Source organism: Paramormyrops kingsleyae, chromosome 25 (assembly GCF_048594095.1).
Source record: "Paramormyrops kingsleyae isolate MSU_618 chromosome 25, PKINGS_0.4, whole genome shotgun sequence".
In the NCBI taxonomy this organism is placed as follows: domain Eukaryota; kingdom Metazoa; phylum Chordata; class Actinopteri; order Osteoglossiformes; family Mormyridae; genus Paramormyrops; species Paramormyrops kingsleyae.
The window spans coordinates 21,975,898-22,001,280 of NC_132821.1; the positions used below are offsets into that span (position 1 = coordinate 21,975,898).

The window sequence follows — 25,383 nt, forward strand, 5'->3', positions numbered from 1 at the left end:
TATAAGTGTTCATTATTCGTGTAATCACTGGAAACCGGTATTATAGGATATGCACCATTACATATCTCATTTCATACCCGTGAACCGCAGCCGTCTTTTAAAGAACTTGCGCAAAATCGAAAGCCATGGCCAATGGGGAAAAAATATTCCTAGCTGTGTTTAAGTCATCCTATCTTAAAGGGTTTTATAATGGTATGGTTATAAAATGATAAATAGGTAGGCTTTTAAAAACCCTGTCTGGCCCGTACGGGGATCGAACCCGCGACCTTGGCGTTATTAGCACCACGCTCTAACCAACTGAGCTAACCGGCCAATTCGGTTTCGGCTTTCTTCAGTAGAGCATATAAAGATACATATAATTCACACGCTAGTAGGGAGATCTGTTTTAGTTTATGTATTTTCTCATGCGGGCGAATTCGTCTGACAGACATATCAGTGTATATGAATTAGTGTGTGTAATGTGATAAAAAGGCACAAAAGACTCGGAAAGCAAGAACTTCGATTCTGTTATGCTTTAATTCTACTTATATCCGTCAGCAAACTCGCATGCTCCTGGTTAATTAACTCCTATGAAGGCGAGGGCTACATAATCCCGGAACAAGATACTACAGCAGGCGTGGTCAGTCTTATCCGGAAAGGGCCGGTGTGTATGCAGGTTTCTGGGATAACCTGTAGGTCAGCTGTTCAAACCCAGGTGTGAGGACCCATCAGCCAATCAGTCCTCTAATTAGTAATCTAATTAGGGAGTTGCAGCTAAAACTCGCATACATACAGTAACAACCCCTTCTGGATAAGACTGGTCACCCCTGCACTACAGTGTGTGTGATTTATCCTTAGCTACTGAAAGACAAGCAGACTAATCAGAATGACATGGGCTGGAATTCTGGGGAGGTTCATCTGTTGTCCGTTGACACACGAAGACACGAACGACGCACAAGCTGTATTCCCTTATTTTTTTTTAAACTCATTACACACGCACGTGCATTGTTAAAACTTATCTAACATCTGTAACTAGTTTTGGAGAATTATCTTCTTTCTTCCGACCTCACTTCTTGACCTCCGGCGCGGAATCGCCCCTCGGAACATCCACTGCTGTTTTTTGAGCTCCGTCCTTGCCTTTCGCTTCTTCCTCATCAGCCACCACGTAGTGATGTCCGGACACCTGAGCATCATGGATTTATATGGGGCTGCAGAGCACTGCATATGCCAGATATCAAGCTAAGTCAATCAAGCTGGATGGTTTGGAAAAAAAAATATTCACGCACCTGCGACTTAAATCTAGGATGGTACCCTGGTGGAAATATGTAAATATTTTTGTATATGTAATATCCATCGTGCACCTCGCGTCCGCTGTAGAACATCTGCAGATTATAGTAAAACAAACAGGTGGTTAGAGGGACATGGATTATTTAAATTCGTATGTAAAACACTCCCAATTACTGATCAGAAACGCCCTGTTTTATGACATATTTATTTTTTTTTAATTTTAAGGGGTCTTTAAAACTATGCATTTTCTCCTCATAGAAGAAAGAGATTACCCCCGTCTCATCGAAACATTTCGATCCCTGGGGACGGAATGGATGACGGAAGACCTGTTATACATTATAAAAAAAAAAGGCAGTAAGTCAGACATCAGTATTAAATACTAGTAATACAACTGGCAGATTTAGAGCAAGTAGATAAAATACCTCATTTATTTTGAGATATTGTAATGATGAGTGAATATGAAACCAGCTCCATCCCAAATATCAATACAGAGATAGCATTTAAAATGTATATATAAAATTATTATTTTATTAAATGTAACTTTGTAACATTTACCGTCAGTGCTGAGGCGACGCTTATTATGAAGACGCAGAAAAATGCGGGTGACATCATGACGTACGTCTGCGACCAGAATGTTGCATTAAAGGACGTGTTACGAAAGTTTTTCTAAGTTGGTGAATTTCACGAGCAACGCTCTTTCCTTTTTAATACCCCTTCCAGAGAAAGTGAGCGACGTGACTGGATCAGCCTTGGTTCCAGCTTGCTTAACTCGTTGGTCTTTTTTATAGGATAGGTCTACATGTAACACTGCAATACTGACATAATTAACGCAATTAAACTGAGTGTCACACATATTTAAATGTTTGGGTGGCACCAAATATGGCCGATCATCATAATGACTTTGCTGCATTAATTATAAATCTGGAATGTTTCTCGTTGGCGGCCTGCAATTATGCCCTACCGCTTTTAAAATGTTTATCATTTATAATCATTTATTGTGTTTAAAAATGAAACACTTGTCAGTATAGCTAGGGCCTGATCTACCTTTTCAGGGGCCCCAGGCAAAGTTTATTTGGGGGGGCCCACCAAGAAAACTGATGCTCATTTCACTTCCTCCATAACGTAGGTAATTTGGGGGCCGTGGGCAACTGCCAGTTCTGTCTGTAAGCTAGAGTCAGTCCTGAGTACAGCATTTTACAACAGGGCTATTTGGGCTGAGCCCTGCTGATTTTCCAGCCTTCCTTTGCCTGTGAGCCAGGTGTGAAGCCTCTGTGCCCAGTCAAGATTAGTAATTATTAAACTAACTGCCGGGGAGAAATGAAAACACGGCTTGAATTTGTAAGCCAGGGCCGGATTTGAAGAGCCTTGTTGTACAAAGTTCAGGGATTGACATGACTGGTACGCAAGTACGCATTCACCTTTAAAAGCGATACGTGCGACAATCGATTGTTGTAACAGCGTGAATGCGTAAGTATATGTGCATTTGCGCCGATATGACAAATCACCGTGCATTTTAACCTCTATACTGCAAATAAATGACAAATTAACATATAAAGGTTAAAATGCGCGGTAATTAACCGATACTTTATTGATCCCGGCCCTTTGGGGAAATTTTTCTTTCCCCCTCCCCGAATCTTGCACGCTGTAGGCGAGAACAAGTGGGCTGCCAAGGGTAGTATCCGAGAAACCGGGGGATTAAGGGCCTTACTCAAGGACCTGCAGAGGTGTCAAACCCAGGCTCAAACCCACAACCTTCCGATTACAAGTATAGAGGCTTAGTCCACTGCACCACACACTGCCTAACCCTTCCTGTGGCTTTTGTAGATGAGGGTCAGTGTTCTGTGTAAGGTATCTGCAAATTTATTGGTTTCATAAGCAATGTTTACCATATCTGCTCATACCTTCTGAACAGACGTTTTCTTTTTATTAAATGTCATAATTCTTTTGACTAAGAATCTAATTCTTTTCTTGCCATTTTGCTATTAATTACAGTTCTTGCTATTGGGCTCCCGCATGGATCCTAAACATAAATATTTGATGTTTTGTGTAATTTTTACTATTTAAAAAAAAAAAAAAAAAAAACACCCAGTGAGACTTCTTGCCAATTAACTTTTTATCTCAGAACAGCTTGTTTAGAACTATAATTTGTGTTTCAATTTATTACTACTTGAAATTAATGTTTTACTTAATACTACTGTTTGTTTCTAATGTGATATATATTTTTTGTAAACAAATGAATAAAGTAACGATTTTTGGTATAAAGCCACACATTTTCAGTAATTTTGCTGAATTAAAGAAGCATGCTGAGTACTCAGGTGCTGACTTTTTTTGATGGAAGAAGACAACTTGGCTTAAGATTAAAGATTTTGGAGTCAGAAGGGAGCATTACAGCTAAAAAACGTGTTTATATTTGCAACTCTGCAGCATGTTCATTTATAATAATTTATGAGTAGGTGGTGACATCCACCACTGGTAATTAAAAAAAAATCTTAAGAATGCAGTAATTACGTTAAAATAGCCCCAAAGTACTTAGGGATGCCTACACATCGTTATTGCACAATCATAATTAAAAGTTACGTTGAAATCAGACTGGCAGGAAAAACACTGGCTCTGTAGACAGCAGTTTTAAAATGCTGTTTGTTTATTTTTTAAAATCAGCTCCGCATCCATTACAGGTGTGTTTTTCAGATCAATCCCAAAGCTGCTGAACAAAAGAAACAAAAAGCAGGCTGCCGATAAAGTAGAGATACAGCGATGATGAGAGTGTGCAGTTTTCATCACAGGAGAAGCTGAAAGATGTAATTTAATCTGTCAAGTTAATCTATTGACATATGGGTCATCACAGGACATCATTACTATGATACACCAGTATGTTCATGGGCCTTCAGCTTTTAACCATGTGGGGTTTGACAACAAAGTGATTTTCATCGCTAAGCAAACTGACGTGAAATAACTTCTTGATAAAAGGCATTCTGTCTGCTACATCCGTCTTCCTGCCCACACCATCTGTTTGCCATATTGAATCCCAATAATTCTGCCATGAAGTCACAGCTCGGGTCATCGGCTTGGGTACCTGCAGCATGTTCTTGACCATCTCCTCTCAGATTCATCTGGAGATCTCTAACTTCATGTTCCTGTGTCATACCTGACACTGATCTTCTACAGCAGGACCACTTCCTGCGCCTACTCCCCAGTATCTTCAGAATCACCCTCCTCTTCCTCACTGCTCTCCTCACTCTTTTCACCTTCATTTACTCCCTCGGTGTTTCCTTCTTGACCGTCTTCATTTTCATCGTCCCCTATCTCCCTATCATCTTGGTCTTCACGGTTCACTTCATCATCGTCATCTTCACTGTCTTCCTCAGTGTCTCCACCATAAACAGGGGTGATTCCTCCTCTGTCTTCCACAACAGTCTCTCCATCATCATTGGCTTCAACGCCAACACTGTGCTCAGCCCCGTCACCTTCAAAGTGAACTTCAAGATTCCCCTTCGCTTCCTCACTTTCCTCGTCTCCATTTTCATCCCTAGTGTCTCCACTGTCTCCATCTCCTTCACTTTCCTGTCTCTCTTCCCCATCACTGTCTCCACCATCTGTGTCACTCTTCCCACCTTGCTTGTCCTGTTGTGTCACTTGGCAGTCTCCAGTCGTGTTCGTATCCTCCACCTTCTCCTGAACCTTGGTAGTATCTTCTACACCATCACTATCTTCCTCTGTTTTATTTCTCTTTGCATCGGCACCATTTTCTTGACGTTTTTCACCCATTTCATTATCATCTCCATCTTCATCAGTTCTTTCTGTGTCATTTTCTTCATCTGCTTCATCATTGCTGTCCACCTCCATGCCATTTCTCTTCTCCTCAGTCTCTTCTTCCCCTACATGGATGTTATTCCTGCCTTCATCTGCCTCTCTGCCTTTTATTTTTTCATTCCCCTCACTCTCAGTTTCATTACTCTTATCCTCATCACTGATTCCACCTTCACTGGCATCTCCATCACTGTCACTGGCATCACCATCAACGTCACTGGCATCCCCATCACAGTCACTGGCATCCCCATCACTGTCATTGGCTTCGCCACTGTCCTTTCTGTCGTTCTCTGTCTGTCCACTATCTTCACTTTCCACTTTGCCGCCAGGTTCTACGTCTTCTTCATCAGAATCTCCTCGGCCCTAAAACACATATACATGCACTTTATACCAACTTAATTAATTAAGAATGGCATAAACATCATTGCAATCCGTAATTCATATTCTAAGTGCTAAATTCGCTCATTAGTGTAGTTCAAGATAGACATTGATCGTGACACGTACGCTAAATGCGCAACCGCGACCTGAGGACCTTTACTGCCATCTAGTGAAAAACAATTGTTATTGCGACTTCAATGTTGTATGGCAAAGACAAAAATAGGAAAACTTCCGATCGTGTGAGTAAAATACCATTTTAAACAGAAGAATTCAACATTACATTAAGTACAGAGAGCCAGTTACCAGTCGCGTTCTCTTCGTTTGGATTGACTGTCCTTACTGTCTTTATTATTTGCACTTATAGTATTTGTGAATGACATTGGCACAGTATTAGAGTTGTGAATGAATACAATGGTTCATTCATCCCATATGATTTACAATATGTATTGTTAACATGTAGCTCTACTTTTAAAACTCACTTACTGGTATGGCAAAGGTCGCGCCCAAGATGACGATGAACACAAAAGCAGTCTTCATTTTACAGCACTCTGCAAATAGATCCGTTTTGAAAACGAATGTAGAAATATACTACTCGAATTAAATTTTGTTAATAAATCTTCCGTAATGTTATAGCTGTTACGTCATAAAAAGAAGCATGTAATCATCTCGTTCTGATACTTTTGGCAGCACAGTGATACTTTTCTGTTCACGGGGATGAAGTGTCACCCAGATGTCAGATGACAGGTACGGTCAGGCTTGAATCCATCTTCACATATTGACCTACGTTACACTCAGCTCGATCACTTTCACCTCTCTCTTATTTAAACCGTTTTTGTGACGTTTTGAAAAACCTAAAAGCTTCCAACAGACCCTGCCGAACCGCAGATATTTAGTATCAAAAGCTAAGCGTCGCCCCGACTGGCCTTCTAACACAGAACAGTCCGCTTTATATTGTGGGTGCAGCGAGGATATTTGCCGATGCGGTTTGTGTGATCGTGCTAATTATCAAGATCTTCTAGGTGAATGAGAAGCAAATGAGAACGCAGGAAAACAACCGTCTTTACGAGTTAATCACTACTCAGAATATGTTATGTAGGAACCGAATGTTTGTTTTGCAGACATGACTGCTGTGGATCAAGTCACATATTTGCCATACATCATTTGTATTCTCTCGGGAAGTCTTGTGGAAAAAGGTAAACTTTGTACGGACTTTCAAGAATGTTTACTAAAGTTCCATTAATATTTTAGATATTTTTGCTTTCACGCTGCAACATTCATAATACAAGCATTCCGTTTGAGGGTAATCATATTAAAGATATTCTGGAAAGCTACCATTTGCTTATTTATTCGGGGAGATTTCATGTTTTATTACAGGTGCCTGTTGTCTGGGACACCCCCTGGGGTCCTCAAGGGATTTATGGATCGAGTCGTTCCTATGGCTACTAGATGTTTGTTATGTCTCCCAGCTGTCTGCTGTACTCTGCTAAATAGAAATGGTTTACCCATGACACTTCTTGTCGGTGTCCTATCTGAGAAAAGCTACCATCAGCATGGCGGACAGTTTTATATAAACACAACACACCCTGCATTCTTTGGTTAAAAAACAGCGGCAGTGTTTACGTCAATAACACCTTTAACCTCCGCGCGGTTTCGGCGTACGTCTAACCCATTCCTTTGATACAACGTTTTTATTGCTGCAGAGTCTGTGATTGTGCCTTTTTGTGGGATCTTGGTCAGGTCAGGTGATCTTTCCATTTCTCTCACAGGCACTTTTGTCTTTTGCCAAAACCGACAACAGGATAATAGTTGTGTTTTGAAGCAAAATGTTACTTTTGGTTTGTGTGTCGAATGAAATATAGAGAGAATGCAAAAGTCATAACAGACTGAGGCTAGACATCACTCCCCCCCCCCCTCCCCTATACCGTCTGCATCCACACCTGCCAGACGGCGATGTGGAAGTGAGGGAATCTCCCCGCGACTATTTACACAGCCATAAGTAAGGGCCGCTATGCAAGATGTGACTCGTTCTCTCTCCTGGGAGAGAGACCATCCACATACTCGCGCCCACCTCAAATGGCCCCTTTCTGTAACTATAATGACAAGCCCCCTCTTTGCATAATTGCGCGCAGGTCGCCCAAGATTTATGATTTGGCCCGTTGAAGTGTGTGACTAGCTGGAAGGTGTTAAATATCCCGCCGTCATGCGGACTCTGGGCCCTGTTCTGAAGGCGAGGTCGCTCGCCTGCATCATGTTTGTTTCACCTGTCTCGTTCTCAAAATAACACACATCAGCAGAGATGCTGTAAACAAGCACTGTGTGATCTGAGGTGTTTGTGTCCCCGCTGGGGAACCGCAGAGAAGCTGAATCAGCACTGGGCCGATCACATGTGTATTTTCCCCTGGATGATAGAGCTACCACTTTCATCCCCAGAGTTACAGCATGACGGAATGACCGCCTCTTCAGGGTGAACTGGAAGAACGGCTTCCTTTGGTGTGATACTCATACTGGGAACAGTTAACGATTAACTGGTGCTTCCTGGTTTACAGTGAGAAAGTACCGCACTGAACCAGATCTTCGACCTTTGTGAAAATGCCAAATCAAGAATTATACAAGGAATACTTACCATTAGCTCAGTCGAAGCATTATGTGTGTGTGCAAATGAACTTAACGTTAACATGGACTTTAACCTTTATTATACCCATTTGTTGGATTATACACCATGTAAAAACGGTTGATAAGATTAAACAAGCGACTTAGACAAAGCAGTCTTTAATTCCATAAACATTTAAAAAAATATGTCATGAAAACACTGCAAACAAATATTTAAGCACCACAAGTGTGTGTATGACAGGGCAAGAGCATGCAAACATGCAAAATTCCCCACACATTAGCACCGTAACACAGTTGCACATTCAGTGAGAAATGAGAACGTTTCACACCTGAAATTGGCAAGAAAAATGTGCAGAAGATAGCTCCTCCTGTTCCAAGGAATTGCATTAATGGGAAATTAGTAGATGATAAACTTCAAAAGCATGTTAATGAACGTCTGCATGCATTTCCCCGTGATTGCACGATGCCCGGGTAGCCTCCAGATGGCAGGGACGGACAGACACCCAATCCGCTACATTTGGCACCAGCCCCTTCCGGTTACACGGGCTGCAAGCTTCACGGAGGTACAGAGCACAGCTCAGTCATGCTCAGCAACCACCTCTGAAGCACTCGAGATCCCACCCCGCAGGCGTAGCCAGCGACTGGTGTGGCAGTTGGAATTAAGGTGCTTTGTTTATCTGACTACATGAATTATCGTATGCATAAAGATTTTACCGGGGAAAATGCTTACTAGCGAGTGTGTCAGTTTCGCTTCCTGGGACAAACCCAGGTCAGAAGGCCAACTTTCCGTAACCGTAATGTTTATTGTTTATCATTCCGACGTAGCACTGGTTACGCCGGGCACCGTTTATAATTAAAGTATTTTTCAGTTCTCTTGTATCCGTATACCTAGTCCTATATCTACATGATCGATGTTCGGTGTACGTTTCTCTTACTTTTCAGATACATTAAACTTAATACGTAAACCTTGATAAAAGATAGCATGTTTAATTCAACATGAAATAGGCCTATAGACTACACTGTGAAACCTCAAAGACCATCTTTACAGGCTGCACCTTACTGCTTACATGTCTATTGTGAAAGAAGATTTAAAAGGCATTTCAGTTAAAAAAAGTAAAAATACTAGTTAGTTTCGACAACGTTAAACGTAATACTATATATTCAACACAGCAGCCATTTTGATTAAAAGACCTGACTTTTGATCAAATATGACAAATACTTTGCGATTGATGACCCTGACGCCTGCCACATGCCCACACCCTGAATCTGCTTCCCTGAATGAGCGCATATGGACGTACAGCAGCACAGCCTCCGCACGCATGCGCCTATCTCTTGTAGTAGTGCTCGTAAGTCAGCAAATCGTGGGCGCGTCTCTGGTCGTCGTCGCCTATGTCCTCGGAGGAATCGCTTTCGCAGCTTCTGCTGTCGTCGTCATTTTCGCCGCCGAACTGCTGACAGGGCTGCGCATCGCTGGCGTAGCCCTCGGCTTTGCTGTCGCTGCCCTCTGCGCTCTCCACGCTGTCAGCCTCCGTGGGCTTGACGATGGAGTCTAGGTCCTCGTCGGTGTCCTCCGAGCTGGGAGACTGATTCTGGGTGTCCATGGGATTGGCGCCATCCTCCGTGCCTCCTGCATTGACTCTGAAGATCCGGTAGAATCGCTGGAGTTTCGAAATAGAAACGTCGCGTAAATGCGCTTTTCAGGTGAGTGAAAGTCTGGCTGCCTACAGGTGGGCACGCCGACTCAGATATACCCAGCTAACAAAGCACCGACTCCAGACTCACATTTCGAGACGACTCTCGACTACCGCGGCTGTCGTCTCGGGTGTTCCCATCCTCGTTGGAATCGCTCTGCTGAAACACAGCGATTGAGAAAAGGTTAAAAGATCTTGTGGTACAACCTACAACTGATATATGACCAGTCACCAGCATGCAGAGATGTGGTGATGAATAGGTCATTTTAAAATAAATGGTCTCACAAAATACATCACATTATACTAAGCATACCAGGGGGGTGTTCCACGAAGCAGGATTTCTTAGTTGGGTTAACTTAAGTCATGATCGTGCAATAAGAGTTTAGGTAAGGAGCATTCCTATTGGACAGTCATGGTTATCCAATAGGAGTCTAGGTAAGGAGCATTCCTATTGGACGATCATGACTTCTTGGTTAAGTTAACCCAGTTGACTGGCAAATCCAGCTTAGTAGAGCACCAGGCTGGTATGTACTTTATATTCTCTGTGGAAATTAAATAACCCAACATTTAAGAGGACTTCGATGTGTTTTTATTTCCATTTAGGAGGCTTATTCTGGTATGCTACCTTATCTCGAAGGTAACCGTTCAACTCTTCCGATGTCTGTGTGAACACAGGAAGCAGAGATGAGGTCACTGCACAGGGCAAGCCTGATGCGACACAGGTATTTCACACACAGCTCTACGTGTAACATAACAGCTCACCTTGTCCTCGGAGGTGCTTTGGACCGAATCTGAGGCCTGTGAAACAATAAAGTGTAACCAGTGAAAATGACCATCTGAATAACAGAGTAATTTAACGATGCATTTAAGGCACAGTCACAGTCAAACTTGTGCTGAAAGTAAGTCCCCATAAACCCAAATCAGCCTTTCGTCAAAGACAGCCAATCTCAACTTCTAACACCTTATTTAATGCTCAAGTGCCTAATCTGAGACTATTGGATGTAATGAGGTTCCAGCTTCCATTCTTATGATAATTGGTACCCCCCCCCCCCCCATCTACAGGACTGGATAAAATGGAAGCCAAATGTACATCCTCTGATACATCAAACTCCACAGAAGCTCTAAGACATTCTGCCTCATTAGTTTTTGTATCGCTGCTGCTCAAGGTCTGCTGCCTGACTCAAACTCCATCGATCAGGAGGGCAAATTTCACAGCAAGGAATCCCAGTCCTGCATACTAATATGGCCCCGTAAACAGGGCCAATCAAAGCCCATGTTGCTCCCTAGGCAAGCTTCACCACTGGCGCCCCCTGTCTGTGAAAAAGCGAAACTGACAGGCCAAGCCGCCACTTACCGTTTTCTCTGAAGTGTTGTCTTGGGAGCTCTGCAAAAACGAAGAATAACATGTGAATTTTTTACAGATATTTTGAGTCATCAACATATATGTCCTGATTTAGAATTCAGCTGCAGTATGAACTTGGTTAGAGCAGGCAGGATGTGTTTTGACTCGTACCGTAGAATCAGAAGCTCTGCTTTGCTCATTAGACTGCTGTTTGGACGAGCTCTGCGAGTGGGTCTGATAAAACATTTTATACGTTTTATAAGTCACAACATGCACAGATCTGGGAAAACATTTACTGCTTACAATTACAAAGCAATATTAAAACAACACAATAATATTTCCTTTGATCTCAGGTTGAAAGCTCTATTACTGACTAAACTCTCCTTGCCATAACACAAATTTAAAGAATATGTAAGCAATCATACATCAGAACTAGCAGGTCCACACCATTACTGTACTTCCTGTCATAGCAGAGGAGAGTCTGTAGCTGTGAGTTAGTCATGATCAAGAATGATCAGGTGTATACTGTCCTGCACCGAGGCACACAAATGACAGGTGCCCCGTCTTCCAGATACTGCACAATAACTTTCCTTCAGCGTGTATTATCGGCATTTCCCATTGCAGTCATTTGTTTCCTTTTTTTTAGCATGATCTCTCAACACCATAGGAGATTCAGGTTTCGTTAGACACCTCATGTAGACTCTCCCGCGAAGTTTCAGCCCCAATCCTCTCTCCAGCCGCGTCCGGGACGTTTCTCCGGGAAACCTACAGTATAACACCCCAGTAAGACGTTTGCTCAGTCGTGTGCCAAAGCAAGGCTTCTCTGCGCTTCCCTCCAGTTTACATCCGATTATTTACACACTTACTGGGTTAGAGAGGACTGTTCCCAGCAAGCACACAATGATCACAGCGATCTTCATCCTGTGAAAGAAAAATTAAATGAAATCCTACCTAAATCATGCTGGGACTTTTTACAATTATACCTGTGCCGCTAAAACATAAATTAGGCTACATTTTACATCTGTGTAAGGAGACGCATAAGAGAAACACTTTTAACTTACAAAATGAAAATTAAATACCCCCCCCCACACACACACTGTCCTTACATAAGCAGATGACTATTACATTTCTTCTGTTGTTTACCCTACATACACGACCCTATAACTGTCCTGGTGATGTAAACGTGATGAAACTGTTAGGCGAGATGTCTGCCTGCATCCTTTCTCAGACCACCCGGTTCTGACAGGTCTGAACCCCCCTACCTTTTCTCAGCTACAGCCAAGGCAGAAGGTGCGTATAAATGTAAGCCAGGTTTAGCGCAGTCTCCTTTGATAAAGCGTTTGGATCGCGACCCAGCGGACAGAGCTATTTATCGGCACCGCGGAGGTGTGTGTCTTCCGCACCGCCCCGGCACCCCAAGGACGCATTCAGCTCTCCCCACTCCTCTGGCTGGTTTAGCAAAGGCGTCTAATTTGCCGGTGCATATGACGGGGTTTGTGAAGGCGCTCCCGCTGCCCACGCCAGGAAGGCAGCGCTTAATGACAGCTTGCCATCTTCCTGTGGGGAGGATTTATTTTCTCTAGAATTAAAAAAGATTGATCTATTCTGGCCCCGTAGCGGAAATGAGCGCGCTGAGGTCGGGCGGCCGTTGGAGCGGGCGAGTCTCGCCGGGTCCCCTGCTCGCCCCTCTTACATGTGTCTGAAGGACACGAAAGGAATACGGGGCCACACTGGACAGAAGTCACATGAATCAGAGACAGACAGACAGGGTTTTTCCACATCATCAGTGCATGTGTTTTGATAAAAACAGCGGGACAAAGGCATAACTGAAAGTGACCACGTTCGTTTTCTTTCCTCCGATTGGTTTTGCTTATCCTTTATTTTAACGGGAAGGTTCCATTGAAATATAATATTTCTTTTTCCAAGAAGTCCTGTTCAAGATGGCAGCAAATAAGAAAAAAGACAAAAGTTTCATATACATACATACAGAGATGATTAATATAAACACAGACTACTCAAACAATACATAGAATAAAATGAATTTATACGAAACGATAGTGAATGAAATACACCATTTTCCCGTAGGATCGAGCTCTGTCAGACTCGTCTTGAATAATTTCCTATTGGTATAATCTGATATAATAAGAAAGATGAATGATTTGTAGCTGTCACTTGTGTCACAGGACTATGGTGACACCCTCAGATCCACGTGTTGCGGATTCGCGCCCCACGGTTCTCTGACACTCAGCCCGCCTCCCACCTTCCGCACCTGAAGATTATTTCTGTCTCTGGACCTCAGCCTAATAGTGTCTCCCGGAGTCATCCAGTCGTATTCAATCCGAAGGTTTTCCTCCCCTGATTCCCTTAAACAAAACGTGCCGGGTGACTTGGGCAATAAATAGATCAGGAAGTATTCCAGACTTCCTGGAAATGACATCATGTTTATGCATCAAACATGGCACTAGCAATTAAAATGCAGCAGTAATTGCAAGGGAAACAATGCACGCGGTTTGCAGACGGTACAGTAATTATCCATTTATGCAAACAACAAGGGTCAAACTTGTGGCTGCAAAAACAATGGAAGAGACATAGAAGTGTATTATTCACTGTTTTTATTCACTTATTTTGACATTTTCAAAACAGGTGCAGACATTTAAGTGAATTTATGGTAAAGAGCAGACTTACATTTTTGGATGCAGTTTCTACTATAATAGATAGTCGTAACTGCACAGAGTTACATACACCCAACCTGTTGTGACTCTTTACAGGTGAATACAAGTGTTCACACACACACACACACACGCACAGAAACACACGCACAGAAACACACACACACAGACACACACACACACACACGCACAGGCACGCACAGACACACACACAGACACACACACACATACGCACGCACAGACAGACACACACACACACACACAGACACACACACGCACAGACACACACATGCACAGACACACATACACACACACATTCACAGAAACACAGACAGACACACACGCACAGAAACACACACAAACACACACACACAGGCACGCGCAGACACACACATGCACAGACACACACACAGACACACACATGTTGGTGTACCTATCTAAATGGGGATAGACTCATTTAGAGACCAGCGAAACTTCCCTTCATTTCTATGGGAAAATGACAGTTGTTTCTTGCTGGATCAGTCCATCATTTGGTACCTTCAGCCCACATAGATGTATTTAGGTGGATGGAGTAGCCTTCCCCAAAACTTCGGTAGGCCTATTTATACACGCATATATAACCCAAGGGTTCAACATGTCATTCTCTGTTTGGGTTTAACTTCCCACATACAGACATGAAATGGGATTTCATGAAGCCTCCTCACAGACCAGATTTTCAAACTATTTGGGTGAAAATTACAGATTGTAGTCGGTTCAGGGTCACGGATCTGAAAAGAGTCGGACTAACCTGAGAAGAACTGAATATTCATGGGCAGGGGCGGATTAAGGTGCACAGAGGCCCCTAGGCTACAGTAGTCTGTGGGCCCCCCAACCCCGCCCCCCTCCGCGCCAATGGGGGCCCCCTTACAGGCAGGCACACGTGGGGCCCCTAGGCTTAAGCCATATCTAGCCTGTGCGTTAATCCGCCCCTGTTCATGGGGCAGGACTCGGTAACAGCCCTCGCATCCGGGGATTCGGGACTCGCGCTTAAGCGTTCTATTTGGTGTCTTTCTTCGTTTTCTCCACCAGATGGAGCTACACTCTGTGCTAAGGCAAATAACTGGTTATAATGAAGAATGGCCAACGAAACTTTCTTCGGCCACACATCCTAGCCAAAGCCTTTGATTCAGCACCACGTCTCTCACGTTTCTTACCCCCAAAAAAGAGACAAAATATTGAGTAAAAGCCTAATAAATTCATTGCATTATTACTCAACTGAAATGTCTATTTCCGTATTTATTGACATATGACTTTTAGGGTTATATAAATCAAACCAAGCAGTATTTGATGTATCAAGTGTAAAAACAAATGATGTCAGGACTGAATTCTGTTTAATATACTTTTAAAAGGTAATTGACATTATTTCATCCATCCTGCATGATGCTTAGCCAGTTTAGTGTTAAGGAACTTGGATCAGGAAGCGTAGGAGGCGGGACACCCCATAGGAGGCGGGACACCCCATAGGACGCAGGACACCCCATAGGAGGCGGGACACCCTATAGGACGCAGGACACCCCATAGGAGGCGGGACACCCCATAGGACGCGGGACACCCCATAGGACGCGGGACACCCTATAGGACGCGGGACACCCTATAGGAGGCGGGACACCCTATAGTACGCAGGACACCCCATAGGACGCGGGACACCCTATAGGAGGCGGGACACCCTATAGGAGGCGGGACACCCCATAGGAGGCGGGACACCCCATAGGACGCAGGACACCCCATAGGAGGCGGGACACCCTATAGGAGGCAGGACACCCTATAGGACACACCTTTAGGGCACCTTATGGGGCACGGTAAGCCCTGGAAGGGGTTAACAGTCCATCACAGGGCACGCACACACACACACACACACGCACAGTGTGATACTTCCAGATGCAAATTCACACTGCATGTTTTGAACTGGGGGAGGAAGCCCCCGCTACATGAGGAAAACCCACACAGGGAGGAGGGGATCAGACCCCCAATCCTGTGGTTGTGAGGCCAAGACTAACTACTAAGCAACAGAGCCTTTTGTTATAAAGCAGACTAATGTCAGTAACAGTGTTATAACAGGCAGCCCCGTTCAAATAGACTGCATGGGGGGGGGGGGGGGGGGGGGAGATAAAAAGGGGTGCCGGCTCCCCCTGCCTCAAACAGCAAGACGTCCTATCACTGGTACAAAGTTCCCTCTACCATCTGGAGCCCGAGAATCAGGTAAAACTCCTATTTTTTTACTGCCATCCACTCGGTCCCACCATGTCCGACACGCTGGAAGTGCGCGCTCCGTGATGGATTACCCGTAGCTTTAGCGGTCTCTACATGTCCGACACACTGGAAGTGCGCACTCCGTGATGGATTACCCGTAGCTTTAGCGGTCTCTACATGTCCGACACGCTGGAAGTGCGCGCTCCGTGATGGATTACCCGTCGGTTTAGCGGTCTCTACATGTCCGACACGCTGGAAGTGCGCGCTCCGTGATGGATTACCCGTAGCTTTAGCGGTCTCTACATGTCCGACACGCTGGAAGTGCGCGCTCCGTGATGGATTACCCGTCGCTTTAGCGGTCTCTACATGTCCGACACGCTGGAAGTGCGCGCTCCGTGATGGATTACCCGTCGCTTTAGCGGTCTCTACATGTCCGACACGCTGGAAGTGCGCGCTCCGTGATGGATTACCCGTCGCTTTAGCGGTCTCTACATGTCCGACACGCTGGAAGTGCGCGCTCCGTGATGGATTACCCGTCGCTTTAGCGGTCTCTACATGTCCGACACGCTGGAAGTGCGCGCTCCGTGATGGATTACCCGTAGCTTTAGCGGTCTCTACATGTCCGACACGCTGGAAGTGCGCGCTCCGTGATGGATTACCTGTAGTTTTAGCTGAAAGCTCCGCACAGACTGTCCCCACTCTCTGTGACTATAGGCACCTGAATTACAGTTTCTGTCTGTAGTGTAGATGAGATTGTTGGAATGACACCAGAAGCGCAGCCGCTCCATGGTTCGTGCCGTTACACAGAGCTGATACAGACACGGGCCGAATCCTCCAGACCAAGTCTCAGGACAGAACAAATGTCAATATTGGGTTGACTTGATGTTTGGTTTAAAATGAAAAGAAAAGGGCTAACATTCCCAGGAGACTTATGGGAAGTAATTTATCATTTTTGTCAGGCAGGGGATTTGGGAAGGGGGGGGGCTCCTTGCCTTCCTGATGGGGCCCCTGGCTCCGCACAGACACAAAGCCAGTGTCTGCTTACTCAACCCCCTCCTCGAGCTATTTGCTCAGTACCACCCGACCCTCAATGCATCTCAGTGCCCGTTGTCATGGCGACTAAGTAACCTTATTGATGCCTGGGCAGATGTTACGGGAGGGGTGGGAAGCCTGAACGATTCAGGGATCCCAGGGACATGCCAGCAGAGATTATATTTTAATGTGCGGGGGCCCCGGGATTTGGAATCTCGCCCCTGGTTACGTGTGAAGTTCAGCATGCATACAGATGGAACTGGCCTTCACACAGAATGATAGCCTTTACGGGCAAAACATATACTCACGCTAGGCCTGAAAAGCTGAGGAAATTGTAGCTTATGTGGAGGGGGGTGAAAATTTCCTTGCATGTCTGTGAAGGATTTTTTCTAGGCTTGTATTAAATTGGTTTAGCGGAGTACGCCACATGGAACCGTATTGATAAATCATGGAAGCAATATGCACTGAAGCGGCGGTGAAGAGGAACAGCTCAGCAACCACAATATCTTTTAAAAGAGGAGATTTTGTGGATAAACAAGGTAAAAAGACGGCTTGGTGTGCTGGTACCTTTTGCAGTTTAAAGTCCGACACGTTTATTAAACATAAGGATATGCCGTATTTATACCGAATACTAACTTGTGGGCATCACAATACGGCTGTCATTAATTTTTTAGGCGTACTACTAATCTGCTTACCGAATTGTGCATAAGTAAACGTCTGCATTGTACCGGGAAGCCAGCGTCCGGAGAAATGTTTCACCCGTCATCTGAAGTCCTGGTGATTAGTGCACATGCTCCATATAGTTGAGATGCGATATTGTGCAGCCTTAATTTTTTTCCCTCCAAGCTGCACTGCCTCTTGTTCCATTAGTTGACAGTTATGACATCTAACAATAAAGCGATTAACAGTAATTTGTAATCTAACCTGTTGCCCCGGGGTGAATTCTGTCTGTGATGTTTCCAGGTGCATTCTGGGTAATGAAGACGTGTCCCACAATCCCCTGCCTTTTGGCTTTAGCGTCACTGGCGTCCGTGAGTACAGATCCTGTCTGGTCCTCCCTCGTTCGGGCCGAGCGTGTCGTATTGTACTAACCACCATCATAAGTACAGCCCAAAATCTGTGTTTATGGTGCACGATCTATTGTATTGTGATCATTACACAGTAAGCATTTAAGTATTTAAATATAATTCAGCTTTGATTAACAAACACAGGTAAAATGACAGTGGTGATTCTTTCCATAATCTCTGCCTTGCTGTACCGTTGTGACCTTTGACCCCAGGTATGGAGCCAGCCTCCGAACAGGCCTTCCATTTCTCTGAAGTCCCTGCTGATGCTCCAAGACATGGTAATGTTCCTCCTCACATTCGGTGGAATTCAGTAATGTCCTGTTAGCGAAGCTCATTAGCCCAGTGCAGTGGCTCTCACTTCGGACCAAACCAAAGCAGCCAAGTGCCTCATTTGTGGGAAAAAAGCACAATAACCTGAATCTCAGTAACAAAATTACCGTGGTCCAGTGGTGCTCAGAGTGCCCCCTGGTGGTATAATTTGAGAACCACATTTTGAGAAACCTGGTTTAGGATTGCATGGAGACCTCCTAGCTGTACTGTGGGTAAGGAGATCATAACAGCCTGTGCTTCCCTCCCAATATGTCACTCAGGAGCCCCCGGGGATGGATGAAGACATCCTGCCCACGTTTATCGCCTTCGAGGCCAGCAGCCAGGAACAGGAAGGAGAAGATGTTAGCTACGACGCTCCAGAGGTTGCTAACAGAGAGGATGGCACGTACCTGACTGGGGGTCAGGGTGAGGACAGGACCGAACCGGTCCTGCTGAGAAAGGTGGTGCTGACCCGTCTGCTGGGGGAGAAGGAGAGGGAGGGGCCTCTGGGCAGGCCCAGGGGGGTCAAGGAAGACATGGACGTAGCACAAGGGGGCAACAGTGAGTCAGAGGCAGAAATCCCCACAGATCTGGACTATGATGGGGACAGTCAGGACTATATGGAGGGTCTGGAGTCTGAAGAGACCAGCGAAACTGGCGCGATGCCTCTCGCCGAGGGACCCAACTTCCTGTCCTCAGAAGAGGTACAGGATAGAGATCCGGCGGCAAACCGTGAGTTTCCAGAGGGGAACATGGACATCAGCCCTGGGGGAGCCCAGGAAGCCACTGACCGAACATCATGGGAAGGTAACACTAGCCTGGAACTGGGGGGTGCCTGGAGAACTGCAGTCTGGGACAGTGCAGAGATCTCCAAGGACAAAGTGAGGAAACGTAAGGGCGAGCGGCCAATCAGAAAAGGGCTGGACCAGGAGAATGGGGCCCACGTGACCAAGGAGGCCGAGAAAGATCCGGAAACCACGGACGGCATGCCACATAAGTCTGCAGAGACGTCCGGGAGATGGGTAAACCTTCACACAGTGTCCTGGGCTGCATTTCATTATGCAGTTCACAGCTCTAGCACCATGTGTGCCCTAGGATAGACTGCGGATCTTCATTAGTCTCCGGACACTTCACTGATCTTCAGAGGTGGGTAGCTCAGTTTCAGAGTTAAAGTCGAGACCAAGATTTTGTTTCAACCAACCAGTTGAGTACTCTGTCACTGTAACTCTTTATACTCAACTGGTTGGTTGAAACAAAATTCGTCTGGATTTTCACTCTCTGGACCTGAATTACCCAACTCTTACTGTCTTTACTGGCTTATCCTCACCTATGATTTTAGCAGGTCTCTTGCATATCCTGAACGCTCCTTCTGCACTTGTCTTTGATTGACTAGCGCTCTCATTAGCTTCTGGCTACATTTCTACCGTACTGCACTGCTCTGGCTGCAATGCTACCAGGCGCTAATTACTGGCCGCTGATTGCTGCACTTACGCCAAACTCGGCTCCTTAACCTGCCATTTGCTTGTGATGTATCCGCCTTACTTGTATGTCGCTTTTGGGAAAAAGCGTCTGTTAGATAAATAAGAGTCACGTTATGTGATGTAGTGTAGCAGGAAGCGGGGAGAGACCAGTAGGTAACCAATCCCCAAAATCCTGCAGGCTTCTCCCAGGGTCAGGAATCCCACACAGGCCCAGAAGGCCCGGCGGCCAGACGCCTCCAGTGGGCCGTCTGGGGATGAGGCACAGAGGCTAGCGGCAGCCGGTGAGTGGCGTTTCGGCGCACGGCCTTCCCGACGGCTCCACCGCAGGAATCTGCTGACCGGGCCTCTTTTCCTGGCTTGCCGGGGGAGTATCGTCAAGCTCCGCGCCGGTCTGCCAAAACAAACGGCCGCAGGCCGACTCCCGCGGGCGTGGAGATTACAGCGCTCGCCTGGGCCGCCACTCACATTGTTTTCAACCTCTGTTTTCTGCAGATCTTACAGCAGGCATAAAAATAAAGCGCACGTTCCAGCAGCCTGTTTTATCCACGGGAAGCTGCATAACATTTACACAACAAGTAAATCAGATTAAAAAACACCACATCCCTGACATTAAACTTCCCTCTGGATCATCAGAGTTTGATCGGAAGCTCATCCAGAGCTTATAGAGTAAGAATGACTGTCACAGTGCATGCTGGGTATGAGAATGGCAGGCTGTGGATTTTATTTCTACAACGTCCAGTTTAGGGTCTTGCTTATTTGGGGACTTTCGTCTGCTTTTTCAGACCTCTGTGACGCTTTCCCGTGCAAGCGTGGGAAGACATGCCAGCTCGATCGTGGGGGTCACCCTGGGTGTGTCTGTCAAGACCCCCTGACATGTACTCCGAGCGCCAGCGAGTTTGAGCATGTGAGTACTGGGTTTTCTCCTTTACAAACCGAAGATCAGGTAGTACATTACATGGCAATCTGGATTTGTCAAAAAGGAACTATGAAAGGCTTTGTTCTAGGATTGGCCAGAACATTAGGACACTCAGCAGCTAAGTCCCCTGTCTGTGTAGGTCTGTGGTACAGATAACAAGACCTACGACAGCACCTGCCTGTTCTTCGCGACCAAATGCAACCTCAAGGGCACCAAGCGAGGTCACAGACTCCACCTCGACTACGACGGACCCTGCAAACGTATGTGTTGCTTCATGGGACTTGGTGGACAGTGAGGCCAGTCAAAAAAATATTTCTCTTATATCAAAAGAACTATGCCAAGGAGAGCTGCCAAGGTTATTACTGCAACTCAGTTTCCAGAAAAGTTGGGACGCTGTGTAAATTTTTTTTACAATGATTTACAATTCATATAAAGCCATATTTAATTGAAAATAGATTGAAACTGAGGAATTTTATTGTTTTATGACATATGCTCAATTTGAATTTGATGCCAGCTGTTTCAAAACAGCTGGTACAGGGCCGTGTTTACCACTGTGCTGGGACCGGTTGCTGGGGTTTTGAAAGTGAAATGTTGCTCCATTCTTGCCTGATATAGGAGTTCAACTATTCGACAGTTCGGGGTCTCCTTTGTCGTATTTTTCGTTTCATGAGAAGCCAAATGTTTTCATGGGGTAACAGGTCTGGACTGCAGGCAGGCCAGTCTAACCAAGCTGGATGGTTCTCCTCCTCTTTAGCCTGGAGGATGGGGTGTCCATCATTTGAATTTGAAATTTGCACAACTTTTCAAAACTTTCTCAATTTCATTTCATACATTCATACATTTGATATGTTGCCTTTGTTCAATCTTCAGTGAAATATGGGTTTATATGATTTGCGAATCATTGCATTCTGTTTTTATTTACGTTTTACACAGCGTCCCAGTTTTTTCGGAAACGGGGTTCTGAAGGTTCTGAATGGTCCTGGAGATCAAGCACATTCTTGGTTGAGTGGGAATCAGTTAGGGAGCCGTGGTCTGTTGCCACACCTCCATCAATACTTCAGCACAAACTGTGGACATTACAATAAATGCTGAACATTAAAAAAGCACCTTCATCTGTAAGAAATGTAGATTCGACAGTGAAGAGCTGAGAGTCAGTTTACCAACCACCCCCCAGACATTGCGTCCTGCCATGACGGGGAGCTGGCTCAGGTCCCCCTACGCATGCGTGACTGGCTGAAGAAGATCCTGCTGCAGCTGTACGAGCATGACATGCACATCCCCGGCTTCCTGAGCGCCAAGCAGCAGCTGCGAGTGGGTGACCGGCCTTCTGGGCATCTTGGCTTCACCGTACAGCTTCACGCCCCACAGAGATACAGCCGGATAACTTGCCTAAGTGTCTCTCTCCTACACAGACACTGGGAGGCAGTGCTAGGCCTATTGCAAAGGTTTCATCCAGTGTTTCTCAGTCGGTCCTCAGGGACCCACAGCCAGTCCATGTTTTGGCTCCCTCCCAACGCCCTGCCAGACAGACTTTTTTTTTTTCACTTCATTCCACAAAAAACGGATTAGAAAACACTGGTTTAATGTACAGGGAACCAGCAAACTGCACTGAGGAGGGCTCCAAATATAAGCCGTACTAAATAACACGCCTAGCTGGGCTCAGCGAGCCACAAATCAAACCGACCCACTTACTCCTGCCCAAAATTTGCTCTTGACCAAGCAGCAGAGAAAAGGAGACGCAGGGTTTCAGTAGATCGGCCCCAGGGGGGTATTTCGTAAAGCAGGATTTCTTCATTAGCCAGATAACTTAAGCCAAACGTAAGGATTGTCTAATAAGAATGTCACTTATCTCTCTTCGTATTGGGCAGTTTCCACTGCAGCATGCGCCCAGAGAATCAGGGTCATGAAATTTGCTCAAAGATGAAAATGCTCATGGTTCCCTGGTGGCTCGTTGGATCACACTGTTGGCTCATATATGCAGTGTTTTGGGCTTATATCTCCTGGGCTCAGTGTGTGTATTTTCTGTCCATCTATTCCTAGTCTCTTAATTACCCATCATGTATGAGTATGAGACTGAAGGACTTTTTAGTTGCTCAATAAAATGATAATGATAATGGCCTTATTTAGCAGACACTGTTATATAGAATCATCTACATCAGTTTAAAAGCAGCCAATTCAGTTTGAAAAATGATTGGTATAGAGAGATAACCAATTAGACTGTAGAAGAGGTGGGTCCGAGCAACTAAAGGAGGCGGGACATCAAGACATCTGATTGGTTGGTCCCACCTCCTCTAGTTACTTGGACCCACCTCTTCTATAAGCTGATTGGTTAGTTCTCTGAACAAATCATTTTTTTCTTCTGCCCCCAGAACACTTTTGTGTAAGTAAAACTTTTATGAGCTTTCAGTTTTGCAGGTTGCAGACAGGTTCCCTGCCCAATTCTCCAGCTAACTGACCTAGAATGCCGAGCCACAGCCCCCACATAACCCGGGGGCTGAACCAGAACCCCCCCCTCGTCCACTCCCACTGCAGGTACAGAAGATATTTGAGAGCGAAAGGCGCCTCCACACAGGGGAGCACTCCATCAAGATGCTGGCCCGGGACTTTGAGAAGAACTCCCGAGGGTACATCTACCTCGTGCACTGGCAGTTTGCTCAGATGGACAAGCACCCCACGGACAGGTAGCTACTGGGACAGATGATCGCGCATCAAGTGCCTGCCTGGGCTCCAGACATGATATACCTCACATACAATAACCTAGGTTGGGCTAGGCTAGGCTAGGCTAAGCTAGGCTAGGCTAGGCTAAGCTAAGCTAGGCTAGGCTAGGCCTACTGCAGCCAGTGGAACTTAGGCACATCCATTCAGCATTCACAGTGAGTGATACAGTACTATAAAACGGTTGTGTCTGACAGGTATGTACCTAGATAAATCAGTCAGAAAAAATGTGCCGTTGAGATGCTAATACTTTTTTTCTTTCTCTTTGTTCATTTGCTCTTAGCAATGCCACGGGTCATTAAAAAAACTGATTAAAAAAACATATGTAATTGAGTCTATAGTGTGATTTTGTCACCAAGTGAATTGTTATGGGACTGGCCCACCTGATTTTCTGCTGATCCACCCATGTTTTCATTTCTGGCTTTACTATTGAGCTAAGCTATGCTAAGTCAGAACTTTACTAATCTCTGGGGGGGGGGGGTCTTTGGCCAGTAGCATAGTGATGGATAAATAGAACAAAAGGTAATTTAGGTAGAAATATAACAGAAATAGCATAAGTAAAAACTAAGGGCACTGGAAGTCCATCAGCAGACACCCCCAGGCCCTAACCCTGGCTCCCTCTCCTGTGCTGGGCAGGCTCCTCTGCCACGCAGAGCTGGCCCAGCTGAGGGCGCTGTTGGTCCCCATGGAGCACTGCACCTCCCGCTTCTTCCGGGAATGTGACAGGGACAAGGATGGCCTCGTGTCCTTCAAGGAGTGGGGCCGCTGCTTGGGGATCAGGGATGGTAAGAGTTGAGGAAGTCCCGCCCTCCCGACCCGAAAGTGGTATGGTCTGGCCTTCGTCTAACTTCCTGCAGTGTATTTTAGAAACACGGTTTACCTGCGTCCCGTGCTGCTTATGAAATTATCATTAAGGCTTATTTAAGCCCCTTTTATTGCACTGTGGTCACAGCCTCACTCTGATTTTGCCCTCCTGTCTTTTCTCCCTACAGCGGACATGGATACAAACCTGCTGATGTAACCTCAGACTCAGTACCAGACCCTCGGTCTTCATCAGTGTTTCTTCCTGCACGCGATCCGTGATGTTCGAGAAGGAGACCAAGTAGACCAACGGTGTGGTGGGATGGAATAAAAGAGCAGAGTAATTTGTCTTGTTTTCTCTCCTAATACATGGAGTATGAAAGTATGTTTGAACAAATGTTGTGGGTAAATTCAAAGCATATGGCTTTAGGAGGAATAAAATGATATGGAATAATGTGTTACTTTAATGTTCTAGAAAATCCATGGATTTTGATTGTAAACACATACAGATGTGTGTGTGTCTGTGTTGAGGAATACAGTACCGCAGGATAATTACGAGTCAATATTGAATGTACTGAATTTAATCTGATACCGCAGATGGATCAGAGGTTTTTGAATTAGATGAATGAGTGAGCGAATCCTAACACTTACTGCTGTAGATTAATGCAGATTTATACAGATCATTTTCCTTTTGCTTAATTTGCTTTGTCACCTTAAATTCCATTTCTGATAATGTTGGTGTTACTGCATCTGTTGTAGACTGTAAGTCAATGTTTACATGTAAAAATGTTCCATTACTCCTGTTAAAATCGTGGGTGAAAAACTCTCAGATTCTTTTCAGTTACAAGTTGTTCCTTAAATTAACCCTTCTAATAAAGGTCTCTTGTTCAATCCAAGGGCTACGAGAACGATTCCTGGTCTTAGAGGAATGTCTTATGAGGAGAGGTTAGCTGAGCTGAATCTGTTTAGCCTCAAGCAAAGGAGACTAAGGGGGGACATGATCCAGGTCTATAAGATTCTAACAGGTCTGGATGCTGTTCAGCCAAATGGCTACTTCAATATTAGTCTAA

The 25,383-nt window shown here is 45.3% G+C and overlaps 3 protein-coding genes, 1 long non-coding RNA gene and 1 other non-coding gene across 8 annotated transcripts; 1 reads left to right on the forward strand and 4 right to left on the reverse strand.

Moving 5' to 3' along the window:
• Positions 1-238: 238 nt before the first annotated feature.
• On the reverse strand, positions 239-312 carry trnai-aau (transfer RNA isoleucine (anticodon AAU)). The gene has a single exon. It is a non-coding gene; the product is annotated as a tRNA-Ile (tRNA).
• Positions 313-1,038: 726 nt separating this feature from the next.
• LOC111837440 (uncharacterized) lies at positions 1,039-2,312 on the reverse strand. The gene is made up of 4 exons (XR_002836661.2): positions 1,822-2,312; positions 1,539-1,592; positions 1,266-1,361; positions 1,039-1,162 (listed from the first exon to the last, which is right to left on the reverse strand). It is a non-coding gene; the product is annotated as an uncharacterized lncRNA (long non-coding RNA).
• A 1,594-nt stretch (positions 2,313-3,906) lies between these two features.
• LOC111837301 (uncharacterized) lies at positions 3,907-6,515 on the reverse strand. 2 transcript variants are annotated; one of them, XM_023799210.2, is made up of 3 exons: positions 6,130-6,515; positions 5,935-5,999; positions 3,907-5,436 (listed from the first exon to the last, which is right to left on the reverse strand). In XM_023799210.2, the coding sequence occupies exons 2-3, from the start codon at positions 5,986-5,988 to the stop codon at positions 4,450-4,452; spliced, it is 1,041 nt and encodes a 346-aa protein (XP_023654978.2). In that variant the 5' UTR covers positions 5,989-5,999; positions 6,130-6,515; the 3' UTR covers positions 3,907-4,449. The 2 variants fall into 2 exon arrangements, with proteins under 2 accessions (XP_023654978.2, XP_023654977.2); XM_023799209.2 differs by having other exon boundaries at positions 5,935-6,515.
• Positions 6,516-8,127: 1,612 nt separating this feature from the next.
• On the reverse strand, positions 8,128-12,552 carry scpp1 (secretory calcium-binding phosphoprotein 1). 2 transcript variants are annotated; one of them, XM_023799195.2, is made up of 9 exons: positions 12,357-12,552; positions 11,961-12,015; positions 11,785-11,859; positions 11,266-11,328; positions 11,107-11,136; positions 10,515-10,550; positions 10,378-10,413; positions 9,844-9,909; positions 8,128-9,719 (listed from the first exon to the last, which is right to left on the reverse strand). In XM_023799195.2, the coding sequence occupies exons 2-9, from the start codon at positions 12,012-12,014 to the stop codon at positions 9,387-9,389; spliced, it is 693 nt and encodes a 230-aa protein (XP_023654963.2). In that variant the 5' UTR covers position 12,015; positions 12,357-12,552; the 3' UTR covers positions 8,128-9,386. The 2 variants fall into 2 exon arrangements, with proteins under 2 accessions (XP_023654963.2, XP_023654962.2); XM_023799194.2 differs by having other exon boundaries at positions 9,844-9,912; positions 12,357-12,551.
• A 3,006-nt stretch (positions 12,553-15,558) lies between these two features.
• sparcl1 (SPARC-like 1) lies at positions 15,559-25,209 on the forward strand. Of its 2 annotated transcripts, none has more exons than XM_023799186.2 (11): positions 15,559-16,001; positions 17,988-18,055; positions 18,304-18,369; positions 18,682-19,422; positions 20,060-20,162; positions 20,664-20,785; positions 20,937-21,057; positions 21,972-22,108; positions 23,330-23,478; positions 24,149-24,297; positions 24,505-25,209. In XM_023799186.2, exons 1-11 carry the CDS (start codon positions 15,884-15,886, stop codon positions 24,531-24,533), a joined length of 1,803 nt encoding a protein of 600 aa, XP_023654954.2. In that variant the 5' UTR covers positions 15,559-15,883; the 3' UTR covers positions 24,534-25,209. The 2 variants fall into 2 exon arrangements, with proteins under 2 accessions (XP_023654954.2, XP_023654955.2); XM_023799187.2 differs by lacking the exon at positions 15,559-16,001 and adding an exon at positions 16,415-17,563.
• Positions 25,210-25,383: the final 174 nt, after the last annotated feature.

Excerpts from the sequence above, each read along its gene's own strand:
- LOC111837301 (XM_023799210.2), bottom strand. The coding sequence starts at position 5,988 with ATGAAGACTGCTTTTGTGTTCATCGTCATCTTGGGCGCGACCTTTGCC. Across the intron at positions 5,437-5,934 it reads GCGCGACCTTTGCCATACCA|GGCCGAGGAGATTCTGATGA; the intron begins GTAAGTGAGTTT and ends TATGTGTTTTAG.
- scpp1 (XM_023799194.2), bottom strand. The coding sequence starts at position 12,014 with ATGAAGATCGCTGTGATCATTGTGTGCTTGCTGGGAACAGTCCTCTCT. Across the intron at positions 10,551-11,106 it reads ACAACACTTCAGAGAAAACG|GCCTCAGATTCGGTCCAAAG; the intron begins GTAAGTGGCGGC and ends ATTGTTTCACAG. Across the intron at positions 9,913-10,377 it reads ACGGTTACCTTCGAGATAAG|CAGAGCGATTCCAACGAGGA; the intron begins GTAGCATACCAG and ends GCTGTGTTTCAG.
- sparcl1 (XM_023799186.2), top strand. The coding sequence starts at position 15,884 with ATGGGGGGGGGGGGGGGGGGGGGAGATAAAAAGGGGTGCCGGCTCCCC. Across the intron at positions 21,058-21,971 it reads CTACGACGGACCCTGCAAAC|ACATTGCGTCCTGCCATGAC; the intron begins GTATGTGTTGCT and ends ACCACCCCCCAG. Across the intron at positions 22,109-23,329 it reads GCGCCAAGCAGCAGCTGCGA|GTACAGAAGATATTTGAGAG; the intron begins GTGGGTGACCGG and ends CTCCCACTGCAG.